The 20,680-nt window shown below is 38.9% G+C and overlaps 1 protein-coding gene across 7 annotated transcripts in view; it reads left to right on the top strand.

The window, feature by feature from the left end:
• The window catches only part of KLF12 (KLF transcription factor 12), a 446,001-nt gene that overhangs the window by 201,425 nt on the left and 223,896 nt on the right, over nucleotides 1-20,680 (top strand). For all 7 annotated transcript variants that reach the window (XM_059684825.1, XM_059684830.1, XM_059684828.1 and 4 more), the window contains one exon: nucleotides 8,546-8,635. In XM_059684825.1, the coding sequence (XP_059540808.1) occupies nucleotides 8,546-8,635 (90 nt within the window). The remainder of the gene's footprint in view (nucleotides 1-8,545; nucleotides 8,636-20,680) is intronic.

Genomic DNA, 20,680 nt, shown 5'->3' with positions numbered 1-20,680 from the left:
TCTTCCTATGAACTATCTCTTGGATATTTTTCCTTCTCTTCATTTCCACTGCCACTACCCTAGTTTAAGCCCTTACCACCCCTCCACTGGTTTATTGTGGTAGCCTATGAACTGATTGCTCTTCCTTCTGCATGAAATCCACGGGTTTATAAGTCATCTTCCAAATTAATTCTAGTGCTCTCTTTCTAAACACAAAACTTAAACACATTATGCTTTTGCTTAAGAAGCCCGTAGGACTCCCCATTGCTGCCTATTGTGTGATGCCTAAACACATTTCTTCCCTGTTTACCTCAAGCTTTCTTGAGGTGGGGGCTTTTCTGTCTTGCAGTTGCACCTGCACCCCTAACAACTAGCACATAGCAGGCAGTAAAGAAGTATTTTTGAATGAATAAATAAGTTATTGTAGCATGTAAGAGTCTTTGCTATCTAACCCCAAGTTACCTGTCTAGTCTTATCTCTAGTTTCTTGTCTAATGACCATTCTGTTCCAGCCATACCAAGTCCTTTTTTGGCTTTTAACATGCTTTCTGTTTTCCAGTCTCTGGCTTGCCCTATTATCTCACACTGTGCCTTATGGTTCATGAACATGGAGTGGATAGAATGAGATGATTTTGTCATAGCAGTGATCCTCACTGTATCTTTATGGAGAGATTTGGCCAACTCATAACCCCCAAGTGCATGCAACTCACTAGAATATGACAGAAATAATAATCTATTACAATTTGTATTAATTCTGAGGGTGGAAAGTGTTATTCAGAAGCTCAGATCACATTTCTGAAATATTAATGTAAACTGTACATTGTTGTGGTAATTTAGCACTTTGCCAACGTAGGAAATAAAATGATATTTACTATCAGGAAAATATAAGTTACTGCATTGCACACATAGTTTTACCAGTCTTAGGAGAGTCACAATTCCGTGTTTCAATGTGAGATATTTATGGAAGTGTTTTGTTTTTGATGCTGAAGACAGATATTTCATAATAATGTATATATGGATCATTGAAACCACTGAAGGGGATTTAAGTTGAGAGTCCCAATGGATCTATAGTTGGCTCTTAGTTCTGCCAGTAAAATATGGTTATCAGTGTGATATCCACTCACCCATGCTGCAAAGCAATGAAAGATAAAAGGCTGGTCTAGAATGGCAAAGTCTGTATTTTAGATGTGCGTTTTGTAACATTTGAGGTGTTTGTTTGCCCTCTTCCAAGTTGACTTGCCAGTGTGAGGATATGTAAGCAAGGAAAATATGCTTTTACACTAATCTAAGTGATAATAAATTAAGTGTGTTATCCAAATGTATCTCTCCTGAGTATAAAGTTCCTATTTCATCCAAATACATAAAACTACTGTGAAAATATTGAATGAGCCACCGAGGATATGAATAGCTTCAAAACACTGGGCAGCAAATGTGATTACCATAGATTTTTCTGGATCTTGAATCAGGATGGGACTGACCTTCTAAATTAATTATGAGATATTTAAAGATAGGAATGTATAATTTTATCAAGCCAAGGAAGTATGTTGAAAGCTTGATTTAAAGAGTGAAATAACTGAATTTAGGGGCTTATTTGACCCTTCATTATTGTTCCCCTAATGCTGATTCTTAATTCTCACCAGTGACTAGAAGTTGCACATTTAGTTCAATGACTAAATAATCTCAGCCCTTAGAAGAAGAGAGAGAGAGAGAGAGAGAGAGAGAGAGAGAGAGAGAGAGAGAGAGGGGAAGGGGAGGAGGAAAGAGAGGAGACAGGTGGTTAGGAGCTCACTTGGGCTCAGACTCATTTGGTTTGTAACAGAGCTATACCATTTACTTATCTTGTGACCTTGGACAGTTTAATCTCCTGTGTCTCAGCTGACTTATCTTCAGAGAATATAGCATTGACCTCTTGGGTTGCTATAAGCACAGAGCCTGGTCCATAGTAAATATGCAAATAGAAGGTGTTATATTTATTACCAAGAATAATAAAAATGATTGTTGTTTTATGCTACTATGTGATTTGTTGCATAGCAATAGATAACTGAAACCACTGGGTGAGTGTAATTCTAATCTATTGTTATGGTAGAGGTGACTCTGGAAAGGGGAGAGGTTGACTTCTCTAAGGAGGGTTGTTGTTTTTTTTAAGCAAAACCCCAATTTCCTTGTATCCTGATATTTTAGCTTTTTCTATACTCAAGGATGACACTTTTAACCAGTTGGCACACTTGCTTTATAATCCTTTAAGAATCTTCTACAAAAATGCCTTAATCAACTTGGTGCAAAGAATCGTGAATTGCTACTCATATGTCCCTTATAGCACTGTTTAACATAATGTGGGTATGAATGGAGCCCATTCATGTTTCTCATCACCTGTAGCCAAACATGAAAATTTAAGATGGATAACTACTTAAGTAAACATGCCCCGTACCTCAAGAAATCAAAACACCAGTAGATAGATATTTTGGGCTTATAAAGGAAAGCTTTGTTTGAAATTAGGTCTATTAAATATTGATTGACTGACTCTTTCTTACTCCAGTTGTACAAACTAGATGGCCCATAATCAGGAAGAGGGATAGGAAAAGACCTGATTATGGGAGAAGGAGGGTAGATTGTAGTGGTTTACTTGGAAAGTAACTCCTATTCAGTGTTTTTATGAGATGTGATCATTGAGCATCAATCTCTTCCCTTCTTGCATATTCCACTCATAATATTTTGATTTGGTAAGATTAGTGACCTTTGTATTTATACAGCTTTTGACTAGGAGAGCAATATCAGCTGGACAATTGTTTTGGCAAGTCTAATTTACCAATAGGAATATCCAGGGTACTATTCTCATTCAGTTCATATGTATTGGTCAACAGCCAACTCATAAATCTGATGATAGTTTTTGCTTTAATTGATAAAATTTATTCATACAAAATAACTTAGGTGTATACACATGTGTATATACAGGTGTGTATGAATATATGCATATATATATTGTATAGGCTTGTATAATATCAAAATATTTGCTGCAACATTAATATACAAAGAGGACCATGTTACTGCAATTGATGACTATGTAATTTTATTTACCTCTTGGGCATCAATTGAGCTATTGATTCCACAGCAAATGTGCTTTGATTAATATCATGGCAGGTATGTTTGACAATAATTTCAAATTATTAGATTTTATTACATATTTAAAGTCTACAATCAACTGAGATTGTATGTATCTGATTTTAGCTTAGAGAGATAAATATATTGATATTTTTTCCAAGGACTATATCCTCTATGCTGCATAATTACCATTCACTATATAAAAACTATCTACCTTTTTATTTATTTATTTATTTATTTTTTTATTGATTAAGATATTACATATGTGTCCTTGTCCCCACGTTACCCTCTACCCCCCCCCATGCCCTCACCCCCCCGTTGTCCGTGTCCATTGGTTAGGCCTATATGCTTGCATATAAGTCCTTTGGTTGATCTTTCCCCCTTACCCCTACCCTCCCCTACCTTCCCTCCAAGGCCCGACAGTCCAATCAATGCCTCTCCGTCTCTGGATCAGCCCTTGTTCATCAGTTTATGTTGTTCATTATATTCCACAAATGAGTGAGATCCTGTGGTATTTATCCGCTCTCCAGTTCCATCCATGCTGTGGCAAATGGTAAGAGTTCCTTTTTCTTCTTCCTCTTCTTAAAGAATACCTTTCAGCATTTCATATAATGCTGGTTTGGTGGTGATGAACTCCTTTAGCATTTTCTTATCCGTGAAGCTCTTTATCTGACCTTCTATTCTGAATGATAGCTTTGCTGGATAAAGTAATCTTGGTTGCAGGTTCTTGCTATTCATCACTTTGAATATTTCTTGCCACTCTCTTCTGGCCTGCATGGTTTCTGTTGAGAAATCAGCTGACAGTCGTATGGGTACTCCCTTGTAGGTAACTGACTGTCTTTCTCTTGCTGCTTTTAAGATTCTCTCTTTATCTTTTGCTCTTGGCATTTTAATTATGATGTGTCTTGGTGTGGTCCTCTTTGGATTCCTTTTGTTTGGGGTTCTCTGCGCTTCCTGGACTTGTAAGTCCATTTCTTTCACCAGGTAGGGGAAGTTTTCTGTCATTATTTCTTCAAAAAGGTTTTCAATATCTTGCCCTCTCTCTCCTTCTGGTACCCCTATAATTCTGATGTTGGTACGCTTGAAGTTGTCCCAGAGGTTCCTTACACTATCTTCATATTTTTGGAATCTCTTTTCTTTTTTCTTTTTCGGTTGTGTATTTTTTGTTTCTTTGTATTTCAAATCTTTGACTTGATTCTTGGGATCCTCTTGTCTGCTGTTGGATCTCTGTAAATTATTCTTTATTTCAGTCAGTGTATGCTTAATTTTTAGTTGGTCCTTTTTCATGTCCTCCATGGTCTCACTATACTTATTGAGGGATTCATTAAATTTATCGGCGGTTTCCATAAAATTCTTGAAAAACCTTATAAACGTGGCCTTGAACTCTATATCCAGTCATTTGCTTTCCTCCATTTCTGCCATTTGTGACCTGTTTCTTTGTCTCCGCGTTTTGGCTGCTTCCCTGTGTTGATAGAGTGGCCCTGCGCACCAGGTGTCCTGTAGGGCCCAGTGGCTCAGCCTCCCCAGTTACCTGAGGTGGACACTCTTGGTGCACTCTTGGTGCCTTGGTTGTTGTAGGAGCTCTGGGAGGAATTGATCTCCAGGCCAATTGGCTGTGAGAATCAGCTGTGTCTGAAGTGGGAGAACTTCTGTGCTGAAGACACCCTTCTGGGGCAAGACTTGCTTCAGTGGGGCTTTGGTGCTCACTGAGTCTGCTCCCTGAGTGTGTCGCTTATGGATCTGAGGAGTTGCAATCTGATGGTCCCCCTCTGACCACTGGGTACAGTGGCTCCTGGATCTAAGGAGGTGCTAATTCAGCCTCTGCCTGAGGCCACACAGCAGGAGCCAGGAAGAGGCTCAGCTGTGAAGCAATGCAAGCCACTGCAGGGCCTTGGGCCTTCTCTTGGAAGTTCCGGGTCTGCCTTGCTCGGCTGCAGTTAGGTACATTCACATGCAAAAGCCTCTGCCACAGCCTGGGTGGGGCAGGGTCTCAGGGAATCAAAGGGCGGAGCAAAGAGCTATGGCTGATTCTCCGCCCAGCCCTAAGGAGTCGTGGGTCTCAGTGACCCGATAGTTGCTGCAAGCACCTCTGAGGGAAAGCCACCCTCAAGTTCGCCTGCTGCCCGACAGTCCAGCTTCCCGTATGAGTCCTGGGTCCCCAGAGACTTCCCGGAACCAGAGTTCAGAGCAGTCGGGAGCTTGTGATTCAAAAAGACAGCCGCGTCCTCAGGTGCCACCCGCTTTCCGCGCGCGCGCGCGAGTCGCCGTACCTCTGCACTTCACCTCCGCAGCTCCTCTGGCTCTCCGTGTGCTTTTCTTTCCTTCTAGTTGTAGGATTTACACGCAGCCAGCCTTCCTGTTGTTCTGGATGATGTCTGCTCTGTCCTTCGTGGTATTTTTCAATTGTTTGGGAGGCGGCATTTTCCCGGTGTTTATCTATGCCGCCATCTTAGTTTTCCTATATCAACTATGTCCAACTATCTACCTTTTTGGATGGTCTAGAACCGTGGTTGGCAAACCGTGGCTCGAGAGCCACACGTGGCTCTTTGGCTCCTTGAGTGTAGCTCTTCCACAAAATACCACGTGTGGGTGCACACATACAGTGCGATTGAAGTCGGTATTTTGTGGAAGAGCCAGTATTTTGTGGGAAGAGCCACGCTCAAGGGGCCAAAGAGCCACATGTGGCTCGCGAGCCACGGTTTGCCGAGCCGCAGTTTGCCGACCACTGGTCTAGAATATGTTGTGATGCTTAGTGCTTATGTTTATGCTAAACAGGGTTAGAGTCATGAATGTAGAGATTAATATGCTTCATATATATTTTTCTAATCTAACACTCAGGCATATATACAGATTGAATCTTCTCTAGTTGAAAGAGTTTAATAGTTAAGGATTGGTTCCTTAGTGGTGAGCATTGTTATGTATGGTGTTTATTTATGGGTGTGGCGGTGCATGATCTGAAAAATCATGGAAAGAGAAATATTTCCGGGGAAACTTAATTTCTTAAACATTTTTTGAAAATGTATTTTATTTTTTCACTTTTACATGAAACTAAAATGTATAACCTGTCTTTGCACATGTAGACTTATTCAAGAACAACAATAAAAAGAAAACTATCATGAAAATACAGTGATATTTAAATGTGCTCAGTGGAACATGAACCTAGTCAGATTTTCATGATTTAACAGTTCTAACCTCAGAGACTCTGGTTAGCTTGCATTTTTTAGACTAATGAGTTTATCCCAGCTAGTGAGGGAAATGGTTAAAGTGTACTAGCTGTAAATTGGTACAAAGCACTAAAAGGGACATTAGCTTCTAATCAGATTCTAACAGTTCATTAAACCTGCCTTTCTAGGATGCTCTTTGTCTTTTCCCCTCCTTTGCAAAGCATCTTCTTCCCTTTTCCTCTGGACAGGATCTCCTCCCGGGTAGGAAGCAATGTCAACTCATCCTTCATTGTCTACCCACCAAACAGCCTAGCAGTGGTCGGCAAACTCATTAGTCAACAGAGCCAAATATCAACAATACAACAGTTGAAATTTCTTTTGAGAGCCAAATTTTTTAAACTTAAACTATATAGCTAAGTACATTGTTATTAACTTAATTAGGGTACTCCTAAGGCTTAGGAAGAGCCATACTCAAGGGGACAAAGAGCCGCATGTGGCTCGCGAGCTGCAGTTTGCCGACCAAGGGCTAGGGGATGCTTTGATACTGTAGATTCCTGGCTGCTGAGCAAGGCAGGGGGAGTTGAAGGCTGGTCTTTGCTGGAAGGCTTTCCTGAGACTGGATGGTGGCAAGCCAGGCTGGCTGCTTCCAACCACAGAAGCAAGTGACACACTAGAATGTGAGATCCATGCCTGATATTTAAACAACTCACCAGCCTCCATTAATGGATTTTAAGCTAGGAACAAATTAACTGAGCTTGCCAGTATTACCAAAGTTCCTTCTGCTCTAAGCTATCTATGAGGATGTAAAATCCCTAAAAATATGGACCAGTTAAAAGCAAAGATTAAAAAACAGTATCCTGCCTATTTTAATAATACTGTACATTTCTAAGAAAAGAACATAGCAGTCATTTATTTTCTTTTTATTACTTAATAGACTAAGTACTGTGGAATTTTTAAAAATGTTCTTTAGTTAACTCTGGGATAAAGTTGCTTTTCCTTCTTGTTGATTTTTCATAGCAAATATTTGGGATAAGAGATACCATACATTTTATTTCTTAGAATATTTTTCTTAAACAAAAAGAGGAGTCAAGAAATAGGAGAAATAATTAGAGTTCACTATACTGCACTCTGTTGGTGATAAAAACATTTAATTTTTTTGATTTATTGAAGTGGATGGTGTTCTTATTTAACTATATGATATAAAAGCAACTACTATATGAAAGACTAAAAATCTAAGGTTTAGAAATGGTATTAACCTTTATTACCGGGTAGGAAAAAATATTTATAAACAGTTTATAAATATTATAAACTTTTTCTTTTAATAACACCATTTTAGTGCCATATGATTACATTCTATAATTGAACAAAGGAATCATTCTAAAAACTCAAATTTAGGCATTTCAATTTTTTAGTTTAGTCAGTATACAAGGGTAAAATTGGCATTCTAAAGATGTTTTAAAACATGAGCTTGATTTTGGCCTTAAGCAAGTACTGATATGAGGCTTTCTGACTACCTTCATAGGTTATTGACTTCAGAAAATTCCCAAAGCAGTGAAAATGACTAGAAAATAACCTTGATTTAATCTTTTTATAAATAGAGTTTGAAATGCTATTCAATACAATAGAAATAAGGTTTTCCTTTCAAGAGGTGGCTAATTGAGCCTAACATAGAGTGTAACAAAAACCAGATTATTCTTTAGTTATGACTTCAGATTAAACATTCACTCTTATCCAAGACTTATTATGTTAGTTGTTTTTAAAGATGTTTGGGGTTGTTGATATGTTAAAATTTTCATTTGATAAGAATTGCTATAATACCAAAATTCAATGTGTCTAGAACTATATTATTTTGTTTTTAATAATCTGAGACAATAATTTGAGACTATATAAACTATTTTTATCTATTTCCTCTTCTATGGATTTTTGTATGCAGTACAACCTCCAGAAGTAATGAAGAAAGAATCTTGCCTTCTATTTCCTTTCACTTTTGCAAAAGTGTGATGAATTGCCCCAGCTCCCTATAAAATAATGTAAGGTTTCCTTACGCCAGTTTATTATAGTCTGACCTCCAACCCTGAGGTCAGAGAAGCAGACTGATTAATTCAACTTCTTGGCCATTATTTCAAAGGAAACTTCAGAATGAGCAGATAATTGGTTGTGCTGATATTCTCATTTAATTATGCTTCATTGTTAAAAAATTAGGTTAACGGTACTAAATGTACTACAATGAAGGCGGGCTCTAACAGATGTCCTCTTTTGAATGCGTTAAAGCTGAATTTCCCTCTCTCTCTTTTTGATTCTCAGAATATCAACACCTCTGAAAACAGAATGTTAATGCTTGATGGGATGCCGGCAGTCAGAGTCAAAACAGAGCTTTTGGAATCTGAACAAGGGGTAAGCAGAAGTTTCTGACATCACCACCACCTCTGCTCTTTATAACAGTGGCAGTCATTTCCAGAGCATCCTGAGGTTGGCAGGATTTTTCTTGTGTCTAAGCTTTATTCTCTTGAGTAAAATCACCTGAGGCTATGGTTGATTGTCACCCATTTGCAACCTCAAATATTACTAATCTGGAAAAGGTAACTTCCTGAAATTACAAAGTTTTAGTGACCTTCTAAGAACCGTATGGCTTTATTTAAATCGGTGAATGTTTTGAAAAGCTAATAAAAATCCAAAGCGAAAAGGAAGTATTAAAAAAATAGAAAGGGAATATAACCTCAATGTCAAAATAGCTTGGTTCTTTCTTGTTAGGAAATTACGGCATGGGGGTATGGGACTGTTACTGTTTGCTGGGTGGACTTCCCTTTTGACATTTGTGTTTATCCTGTTTCATGCCATGAGAAGAGAGGACAGTGGATAAAATTGAGGTCACTGAGTTTGAAAAGAGCACAAAAGCAAAAGAAAGCTTATTTAACAGTGTATAGCCAAATTGACGAATTAATTCATGGCCACTAAAAATATAAAGGTTTAAGAGCACAGCTAGATTTCCTAAAAAGGATGTTGGAGACTTTACAATTGTTAACATTTATATCTTCACCATTTAAAATTACAATAAGGGCAGTGCGATCACTTGCAGCACCGCTGACCGCGTTTTGTATTTAAGCAAACAAGCATTTCTCCTGTATTTGAGTGCACGCTACCCTCCTATCTTATGAAACCACCACCACTGTGGCAGTACAGATGCCGGAAAAAACAACAACACATAAATTACATAAATCCTTAATCTTATTAGTGTATCACTTATTCAAAAAATCAAAATTAAACATTTGCATTTTTAAAACAATCCAAATAGAATTTGAATATGAATAAAATCTCACTGTTATAAAAATCAGCATGTATAAGTTCATCTGGGATCACATTCAAGGGGTTGGAACACTTTTGTACCAAAAGGATTTCTATGAGGACATCTGAAGGCATGGATCTGGATGGTAGCATTTACAGGGTTTCTCCAGTGCCTTCCTCATTCCTGAGCAATATGTGGCAGGGTGCGTGACATCTCAGTACACATTCCCCTTCTTCGGTGTAAGCCTGTGTCTGAAACACACCACTGCCATGGGGAGGACATCATTTCACCTTTATGTTTGGTGTGGATTGTCATAGCTCTGAAATGAACTCTGTGGACTATGTTAACCCCAAATACAACTCCACAGTTCTGTGCATGACATTATGTGATGGATCATATAGTTCAACTTAGGCAGTAGAGATTGTGGCAGCAAAGAGAATGTGGCAGTTATTAATATTACTAGAGGCCCAGTGCACGAAATTTGTGCATGGGAAGGGTATCCCTCAGCCCGGCCTGCACCCTCTCCAATCTGGGACATCCCTCTCACAATCTGGGACTGCTGGCTCCTAACCACTTGCTTGCCTGCCTGCCTGCCTGCCTGCCTGATTGCTGCCTAACTGCTTCCCTGCTGGCCTGATCGCTCCCAGCTGCCCTCCCCCGCCGGCCTGATTGCGCCCCTGACTGCTTGCTCCCCTGTGCCGGCCTGATCGCCCGTAACCGCCTCTGCCTCGGCCCCCGCCACCGTGGCTTTGTCCTGAAGGAAGCCGGACGTCTGGAAGATGTCTGATCGACCTGGTCTAATTAGCATATTACCCTTTTATTAGTATAGATTTGTTCAGTATAGGTGAACCTTCAGAGCAAGCTATGTTTTTACCTGGGTTTTCTTTCCTGACTCATCAAATTAAACTCTATAGCCTCCAAACTAAGTAGTTCTTACCTTTTTGTTTAACCTAACCACAGGAAGATTTGTTTTATTTTTTGGAGTTCAGGTTTTGTTTTGTTTTTTAATCTAAATGCATTAGCTTCAGTTTAATGGAATATGTTTCTGCAAAACCCATATTTAAGTTTAACTAGTGATACTGACCGTGACATCTCGTTCAGAGAAGATAGTCTTTTTACCACTGCAGATAAAAAAGTGAAAATGGTATATTTCACAATGTTTTTGTTTGTTTCGAGGTTTTTTTTAAAGAGGAAGGTGAAGCTATTTTCTTTTTTTTTCTTCTTCTTTTTTAAAACAGAATATGATTATATTTAATGCACAAGTTTGATACAACCAAAAAGTAAAACAGCAGAGTAAAATAGTAACAAAAAACATGGTATATCATTTGCAATGCATGAGAAATGGTTAACATCTTTAGTTATAAACAAGCTATTTTCTTTTCAATTATCTTTCAAGCCTTTCATTCTGTCAAGGGAAAGGCTCCACTTTCTTCTTTTCTTTTTTTTTTTAAAGAGAGAGAAAGGGAGAGTAACAGAGAGTTAGAAACATCAATGAGAGAGAAATATGGATTAGCTGCCTCCTGCCCGCCCCCTACTTGAGATCCTGGCTGCAACATGGGCATGTTGCCCAGGAATTGAACCATTGATCTTTCAGTGCATGGGACAACACTCAACCAACTGAGCCACACCAGCCAGGGCCACAATGTTGTTTTTGTATTTTGTAATACCTGTATTCTTCAACTGAATACCAGTAAATCCATTCAGGTCACACATGTTGGTAGAAGGCAAAAAAATCACAGAAAATACTACCTGGGCCACTAGTCAAAGCCAGGATAGTGTAATAGTGTCACCAGTCCTGGGATTCTTTAATGATATCTAAATACTACTCTCCCTAAAGTATTAGTTTTCAGTGGTAAAGAAAGGTTTATATGAAACATTTAGGTCCACAAAAAACAAAAGCCGATATTCCAAGAGTTTTTATAGTGTGAGTAAGACCCTCATGCCACATTTATAAGAAGTATTTTTCTGTCCTCAAATAAGGAAAAGAAAAATTGTAGGTTCATAGGTTGTACTTAATGCTTGTTTATTAAAATCAAATTTCCTCCTTGTGAATGGAGCTGATATTTCTATTTTAACCCTAATTTAGATTCTATATTTTAGGGGGAAGTAGAAACTTGATTTTATTCTTTTTCTTAAATTGTTGTGTACTTTTAAAAATATATAACAGATATTTCATTCTGTTTTACATTAAAGCTTCAGGAAAAGCAGCCAGCAGTGTTTAACAAAAGGTATTAAGACATACTTACAGAATTCAATAATTCATACTTAGTCATTTATAATACTTTAAATCAACTCTTCTGGAGGTTGGAGATAAAATCTGGAATTTTAGTAGAAGTTCATTTTGGTCACTTTACTAGAGTTTTCCATTGTCGATAAAGGGATGGATAACATACTATATAATTTCAGATTCTCTGAACTATTTTTAGATAAGGAGTGCTAGAATTCTGAAGATTTTTTTATTTCAGTCTTACAGGACTCTTTCCTCATTTACTGTTAAGGCTGGTTGAAATTTGCTTCTTCATAAGAATATGTAAACAGTGGTGTGATTAATCACATCTGCGATTATGATTTTGGCAAAAGATGAGACATGTTAATCACAGTGAACAAAAAGTTGTAGAAATGCATCTGTGGATCACAACAATGGATGAGAAAGCCTGAAGTTGGTATATTGGCTGGATTCTGAAATGATTCCGGGAAACCTAGTTTTGGTACTCTGTTTATAGGACATGGGCATTAACCTCCAGTCTTTTGGGGAAGAAAAGTTAGTCTGCTTGTCAGGCTACAAGCAGCATTGTAGAGATTTGTTCCTTTACGTGGACCTCATGTTTCCATGTACCATGAAGTCATGTTTGTTCTCTCCTTCATGCTATAAATAGTCCTGTAGGTCTCCTGCTGTCAGCTGGTCTCTACGTGTCCCCCCGCTCCTCCAGGACCTTGTGCGCATGTTTTAGAGGTTAGAAAAAGCCTGAAATGGGCCTAGGTTAGCCACTCTGCTTGTGTATGTGGTCATGTTTCTTCAATCAGGTTGTAAGCGCTGAAAGGGCAAGAACTATTTCTTATATTTTTCTGGTAGTTCCTGGCAGATGGTCAGTGCTCAGTAGATACTTGTGTTATTCAACTTTTCCAGGCATTACAATTGGCATGATGAAAACTATGGAAGCAGTCAAAACTAGTTTTGAACCTGCTCCTACAACCTATTAGGCTTGTTGTGAACATAAAAATAAAAACTGGAAATATTGGAAATACACATTCTTATTGGTGGCACGGGTCTTCACCTTGCATCCATGGGACCTGGATAGATGATATGCTGATTGATGATAGATGATTGAGCCCAGTTCTGTGTCCCGTCCTTCTGTTTGACATTCTGATTCTTGCATCCTTAGTTGTGTGATACCTAAGGAGATCATTATTGCAGTCTCCTGAAATGCGACTTCAGTTTTCTTCAGGCTTGTTGGTAATACAGTCAGTACGTGCTGTTAAGCCATCCGTGGGAAGGGCATGTACTCGGTGATACACTTCAGGGCCACAGCAAGGAGTGTCAGAATGACTCTGTGACCTTGGTGCTTGTGTCCTGCTGTTACAAGAACTTCCCAAGTGCTGTCAGCCCTTGGATGTTCTGACATGTTATTAAGAAAAGACTGAGGCAGGTGGAAGAGTCCTGGAACTATTACACACAGAGCAAAGGCAGTGTGCAGAGAAAGGGCACTGCCCTGAGACTTGAAACGTGATTCTATCCTGGCCCTGCAGTTTACAGGCTTGAATGACTTTGGGAAGTTACTTCCTATCTCTAGGCCTCTCGGTCCTTCTGTGTGCAGGGAGAGGAGGCCTTCCCAGGCTCAGTCTGGCATTCTCTGATTCTGGTGAGGGGCAAGGGGTGCGAGGAAGGATGTCTAATTATGAGTTTAACGATCCTGCTGCAATGAAGCTACCTGTGTGTGGAAGTAGAAATGCATAGACTCTAAAGTGAGACGGGCCTGAGCTCCGATGCCTGGTCAGCAGAGTGCTAGCGAGGCGGTCACAGTGGGGCTTTGTCTGCTTATTCTCCTTGGCTGCGAACTGCCCAGCCTCCCAAGAGCCTCTGCATATGATGGTGCTGAGTAAATGTCCTCTTTTCAGAAAAAAACAGGAATAGAAAGGGCTCCGTTGCTTCCGTTTCCATTGCTGCAGTTTTCATAAGGCATTTAGTAAAGATTTTAGCATCTGTGTTAGTTCATAATTTAAAACTAGATTTAAGGACAATCTCAAGTTGGAGTTATGTCTTATTTGAATTTTTATTTAAGTATATCTGGAGATATGCTTTACATTCTGATTAGATTTAATCTTGTGAAAGACAAAATACTGAAGCCAGAAATCAATTATTAAATGGGCATAAACATGACTTAAGATTTTGGTTTGAAAATGGCATTTGGCCACAAATTTTTAAAAAGGAGTTTTGAGTTCATACCCTTTAAACGTGCTTATTGATATATTTACAGATGAAATGGTTAAATGTTTGGGACTTGCTGCAGAATAAATGGAGGGAAGAATGGATGGGGACAGAAACAAGACTGGTCATGATTTCACCATTATCAAAGCTGGGTGATGGGTACAAGGCGAGAGTCCTTTAAGTGTTCTGCCTAATATTTTGTATAAGTTTGAAATTCGTTATGTAACATGTATAAAAAAAGAAAAGAGCTCTCTAAATAAAAGTGTCTGTTTTTAAAAAATCATAGTTGCAGAGTTGTCATGGGGAGAAATGAAAGAAACCTTCCTCAGTCACCCTCACTGTTTTCCAAGGCCCAAGGAATCTGCCATAGGTGGGAGCCAACCTGAGTCCCCCCACCGACCAGAGCAGGGCGGAAGCCCTTGCTTCACTTTGTCTCTCTTCTCTTGCAGAGGCAGGTATACATACTGTGATCCTGTGATCCTTGGGCCTTGGGCCTGTGGATAGACAGTGGTGGCAGTAGTGGGACAGGGAAGGAGGGAGAGAATGAGGGAGGGAAGGAGGGAAGGGGGAGGGGGAGAGAGAGAGAGAGAGAGAGAGAGAGAGAGAGAGAGAGGTGGTTTTGCAGATTTTAAGTGCTCCCAGCAGTCAGTAATTACGTGGTAAAAGACCCCTCTGTGTTCATTCAGGGAGAGAGCCCATTGTCTCTGCCACAGCCACATAGCTGGGAAGGGTAGAGGTATGGTACAGACAGGTATAGGCTCACTTGTATTCTTCATGGCTTACTAGCAGAAAATACCAGTCCTAGTAAGACCAGAGGTCCCTCTGAGCTCCCTAACTTTAGTGCAGCGGTTCTCAACCTGTGGGCTGTGACCTTTGGGGGTCGAACGACCCTTTCACAGGGGCCGCCTAAGACCATCGGAAAACACATATGTAATTACATATTGTTTTTGTGATTAATCACTATGCTTTAATTATGTTCAATGTGTAACAGTGAAATTGGGGGTCACCACAACATGAGGAACTGTATTAAAGGGTCGCGGCATTAGGAATGTTGAGAACCACTACTTTAGTGGGAGGATCTTTTCCCCTGAGGCAGCTTAGAGTAACTTCTGTAGGACATTCCTAACAAGGTAATGAGGCCATTTCTGTGTTACAGAGAACTGACTGGCACCTTTAAGCCAACTCTATTGTAACTTCCATAAGAGCAGAGCTTGTACTTTATGTTTCTCCTTATTCCTCATCATCCCAGTTCGAGGAGTTCATAGATAGGGAGGGCTCAATAAATAACAATTGATTCAGATGCCATTTATTGTGACAGCCAGTGTCACATTGTAGAAATGAGAGGATTTTGAGATAGGTGTTATTTTGGAAAAGACCCCAATCTTTAGACTTTATTAAAAAATAGAGATAGGTTTTGTTGACCAAACTAGACATGTGCTATAAAATGCTTGTTTAAGGCACTTGCATGAAAATTCAGGAGCTTCAGAGGAAAAAGCCCAATAACAAACCTAACTTTTTCTGTTCCTCAGTAAGCCATTATGTTTAATTTAGCAAAGATTTAATATGCATCTGTGTGTAAAAGCTTGGTAAGAGAGAGTTACATTAATGATTTTATCAGAGAAGAAACGACATTATAAAAATGCCACTTGCATTACCCTTTAACAGAACCTCATTATTACCTCCCCTACTGAGGAGGAGCCAACATAGCTAGTAAATTGGTAGAATTATCTTATGCGTATGAATTTGCTTATCATTCAATATTATCTGATGGCCCACTGCTGGAGATCTTTTGATCTGTGGTGAAATGTTTGCTTGTCACTACCTGGCTTCAAAGAACAACATATGCAGAATCTGTGTTATCACTAATATGAGAAGACCATTTAAAAAAAAAAATCTGTACTTGCAAAACTCATATTTTAGGGAAGAGATTGCCTCCACAACAGAAGTAGAGTTGGACTGATTTTAATAATGTCAGAATGGCCAATAAATGTATTAATAGAATGAATTGAAAATCAATGAGCTGTGATAGTAATTACAGATAGTACCCAAGGGAAATATAGCAGGCAGACAAATCCTTTCCCTCAGGGCCTGCCCTGGGCAAAGCGCTGAAGTCGATAATTCTGTCCTCCTTCTTTCCCATTAGTAATGTACTTTCTTCTTCAACTTCATTCTCCTCCTCCCACTATTCAGACTCCTGACCCTCTGTGCTGTAATGGTTTAAGGTGCCAACAGATGAGCAGTCCTAACTGCAGTCTCATTAATTGAGAATATAAAATGCTATTCTTTCCAAGAGAAAATGCAAAAATGCAAAAATTTGCATTTTTACAGGGTCAATGCTTTGTAGAAAGGAACACTTCTTAAAGAAATTTTATGTGCCGAGTAATTTGGGAATTTTGATTTGGGGAAAATTAACCTTTCCAGGATTTCAGCTTATGCAGGATCATGTTCTCCTTCATTTACTAGCCTTGGCAGTAGAATAAAAAAAAGAAAAAAAAGAAATCTGGACCGTTAGGCATGTATTTTCTCATTTTCTCTCTATCAAGATGTATTTTCTTGTGCTAATATTTGCATAGTGACTCACAGTTTATAAAGTACCTCACAAAAGTATCATATTTAACCCCTGGAGGACTTTTGCTTCTGACCACAAGGGATTAGCTGCTGTGGGAATTGACCAACCATCATATACAACTAGAAAACCAGGCAAAATATATAGAATGGGTTTTTTTGTTTGTTTGTGTTTTTTTGTTGTTGTTGTTTTTACATATCACGTAACAGGCAGTATGGACTGTGATCCTTAGGAATAGGGCACCAAAGGAGGTGAATGCCGTGATTGCTTCAGGCTACTGCTTGAAGGCAGAGCAGGGAGGCAGAAGTGAGGCAGGGCTAAAAGTCACACTGAGTGCAGTAGCAGGGATTCGAATTTGGAGAGGTCAAGGCGACTCATTTTTAGTTTACAAGAGGGCTCTGGAAATTGTTAAGTGGTCCCCTTAAGGGCTTGGCTGTGTAATGATCTGCCTGTGTGTGGAGGAAACCAATAAGCTGAACATTTCTTAGAGCTCACATAAAGTTCACGCAAACCATGATGGAGAAACCTCGTCTTACATGGGGCATTTGGTGAAGCTCTCAGAAAGTCAGAGCTTAGTAATGGGGCTGACTTAGTCCCATCATAGTTTGGTCTTGCCCTTGCCATGATAAGCCTGCAAAGCAAGCCTGAAAGGATCGAACTGATCTGAAAATTATATAACTGTTCCAGAACAAAATCCAGCACTCTAAAGGAAGACCATGAGATCACGCCCTCAGTAATGTAAAAGTCACAATGTCAGCCAATTGATCAAAATTGATCAGATTGATTAGACAGAGAGAAAAAAAACTAAAAACAAAAATGAATAGAGACTTAGTGCCTTATATCTCCAGTTGTCTAATACATGTAGAGTTGGACGCTTAGGAATATTGGGAGGAGTCGGAAAACTTTTGAATAAATCATGGCTGGACATTATCCAAAGGTGACAAAAATGATCAACCCACAAATCCATGATGTTTAATGAGCCCCAAGCAGAAGAAACCATATTAAGCATATAATAATGAAATTGCTAGAAACAAGTACTGAAAAGTGGACTTAAAAGCAGCCTGGGGAGAAGGGGGGATATATCTGACATGCTGAGGAACAAAAATCAGACTTGGTATCAACACAATTCAGGACAGAACTTCCTTAGGTAGGAGAAAAAGGACACTAGATAAAAATTTGCATCTACACAGGAAATGAAGAGCACTCAAAATGGTCAATAATCTGGGCACATATAAAAACATTTTTTAAAACTGCTCAAAGCAAACATAATAACATGTATTATGGAACTTATAACATATATTGAATGAAATGAGCAACAACAGAAGCAGAGACAGGAGAATGGATGAAGGATACTATTGTATATGCAAAGTGGTATGGTATTAATTGGAGATAGACTGTGTTAAGTTAAAGGTGCATATTATAAATCCTAGAGCAACCACACACAGAAATTACACAACCAGATATAGTTAATAAACTAATGGAAGATGAAATGGAAAATTTTTTTAAAAATACTCAATTTTACCTAAAGGAAGGAAGGAAAAATGAACATAGATAGGAGAAATAGAAAACATAGCAAGATGGCACATTTAAACACAATATGTTGATAACTATGTGAAATGCAAATGGTTTAAGCACTTTAATTAAAAGTCGGATTGTCAGACTGAGAATAAAAACAAGACCAAACTCTATGCTATAAGCATCTCCCATTAAATAGAACGATACAGATAGGTTAAAAGCGAACAGATAGAATTAAGAGTAGTCAAAATCATGAAACTGAAAATAGAATGGTAGTTGTTAGGGGTTGGGTGGAGGGGGAAATGGGAAGTTCTTTGATGGATATAGAGTTTCAGTTTTGCAAGATGAAAAAGTTCTAGAAACTATGAATATAGTCAACACTACTGAACTATGCATGTAAAATGGTTAAGATGATAAATGTTATGATTATGTGTTCATCAGGGCCAGTCTGTGGAGTGACCGGCGGGGTGATCAGGGGCCCCCACTTGCACCTGCCTTGGCCTGGCGCCTCCCGCTTGCTGGCCCTGTCCCCCACCACCGGTCACCTCCCTCTGGGAGATGACCTGCAGGGCGATCAAGGGCCCCTGCTCACACCTACCTTGGCTGGCCTGGTGCTGCCTGCTCGCCGGCCCTGCCCCCCACCGCCACCACCGAACGGGGCCTGCAGGCTGGGGATAGCTCCTGCATTGAGCGTCTGCCCCCTGGTGGTCAGTGTGCATCATAGCAACCGGTTGTTCTACCAGTTGTTCTGCTCTTCGGTCGATTTGCATATTAGGGTTTTATATAGATAGATACTCCAATAAATGCAAATTTACCTGCAGAGGTTCAGAAGTCATTGCCCACATTAGCCTGCAGTGAGAACTCTTAAAATCTCTCTTTTATCTTGATTGCATGGGATTAAAAAATATTTTACCACATAAGGTAAAATGATGCTTTCAATTATTTAAAATTGGTAAAAATTTGTAATATTCTTTGGTTGTTACACAGACAAAAATTTATTTTACTGTGTCTATCAGTTTCAGAAATCAACAAGTTGAGCAGAGTTGACAATCACATATTAGATTTACCTTCTAGAAAACTTCTCTGTAATAGTGTTTTGAAAACACAGAATTTCATAAATATGTAACAACATAATGATGCCATCAGTGGGTGTGTTGTTTTTTTTTATTGCTTTACAAGTTATGTCAGAGTTATCACTGAGAAGTATGTATGCTTTGTTACCAAAGCACATTCAACCAAGTGGCAAGTTTCATCAATTTAATGTCTTACTGAGTGGTTGTTTCTGTGGCCTTTGGAAAAAATGAAGCTGTTTCTGATCCACTGGTCAGTCTTTTTTCTTATCTTAAGGAAATATTGTCAGGAGATTTTTTAAGTAAAGAAATATGCACTTCTCATTAATTGTAAATGAACTCTGATGTTCAGATGACTCATAGTACCCATGATCAGTTCTGTTTCCAACTCCCAAACTTTAATTTCATTGCCATGTTCTTGTCATAACTAACTATATCTCTTTTGATAAAGTAATGAAGATGGTGATTGAGATCATTCAGTCTTAAAGCTCCTGCTGCTAAATAAGACAATCTTATTCTTTAAAAGTAAGGTAAAGAGTGAACTTTTCTAAGGTTTTTTTGTAACTTTAGCTGTAATCTTTTTAAATTTTCAATTTGAAAAAAAATTAATACAACTGTGGGTTTAAAACCTCCAAACTCCTTTGGCTTAGTCAGTTATAACAAGGTAGTAGAACAAGTCTCCGGGGTCTCTCCAAGGTTTGTTTCATAGAAAGATGGATATTCAGACCATTTAAAAATGATCAGCAATATATTATTTCATTTACTAAAAGTAGCAAAGTATTTTCTTGATCAATGCTGTGGCTACTAGCACATTTTAAGGAGAGTTTGGATATTTTTTTCAAGCCCATATGTATGACCTCCTTATCTATATATTTTTCCCCTGTCAACATTGTACTCAATAAATCTTATGAATCTTGCCCTGGCCAGGTAGCTTAGTTGGTTAGAGTATCGTTTCCATATGCCAAAGTTGTGGGTCAATCCCTGGTCAGGGCACATAAAGAATCAACCTATGGCCCAGCCAGTGTGGCTCAGTGCTTGAGCGTCAGTCCATGATCCAGGAGGTCACAGTTTGATTCCCCATTAGAGCATATGCCAGGGTTGTGGGTTTGCTACCCACTGTGGGGTGTGTAGGAGACAGCTGATCGATGATTGTCTCTCATCATTGATGTTTCTCTGTCTCCCTCTCCCTTCTTCTCTGAAATCAATAAAAATTAAAAAGAATTTTTTTAATCAACAATTAATGCAAAAATAAGTGGAACTACAATTGATGTTTCTCTCGGCCCTTCTCTCTTTCTCACTCCTTCTTCCCCTGGCTCTAAAAATCAATTTAAAAATCAAACAACTTACAAATCTTGCTGAAAATTTCTTTAGTCTCTTTCAGTCAACTATTTTGTAAAGGGAAATGACTTTCATAATCATCATCATTCTTGATATGATAAATAAATTTCAAAAGTATAGCAAAACCCTTAATGTCTATTGTTTTGCTAAGTCATACAATAAAGAGAAACTTGCCTCTTCCCATTCACATTGCATGACTATATAGTGCCATTTGCTCTCGTCATCCTCCCACCAAATTTTA

The sequence above is a fragment of the Myotis daubentonii genome, chromosome 2, assembly GCF_963259705.1.
Source record: "Myotis daubentonii chromosome 2, mMyoDau2.1, whole genome shotgun sequence".
NCBI lineage: Eukaryota > Metazoa > Chordata > Mammalia > Chiroptera > Vespertilionidae > Myotis > Myotis daubentonii.
The sequence above is the reverse complement of the archived record's forward strand: the minus strand, read 5'-3'. Positions and strand labels throughout refer to the sequence as shown.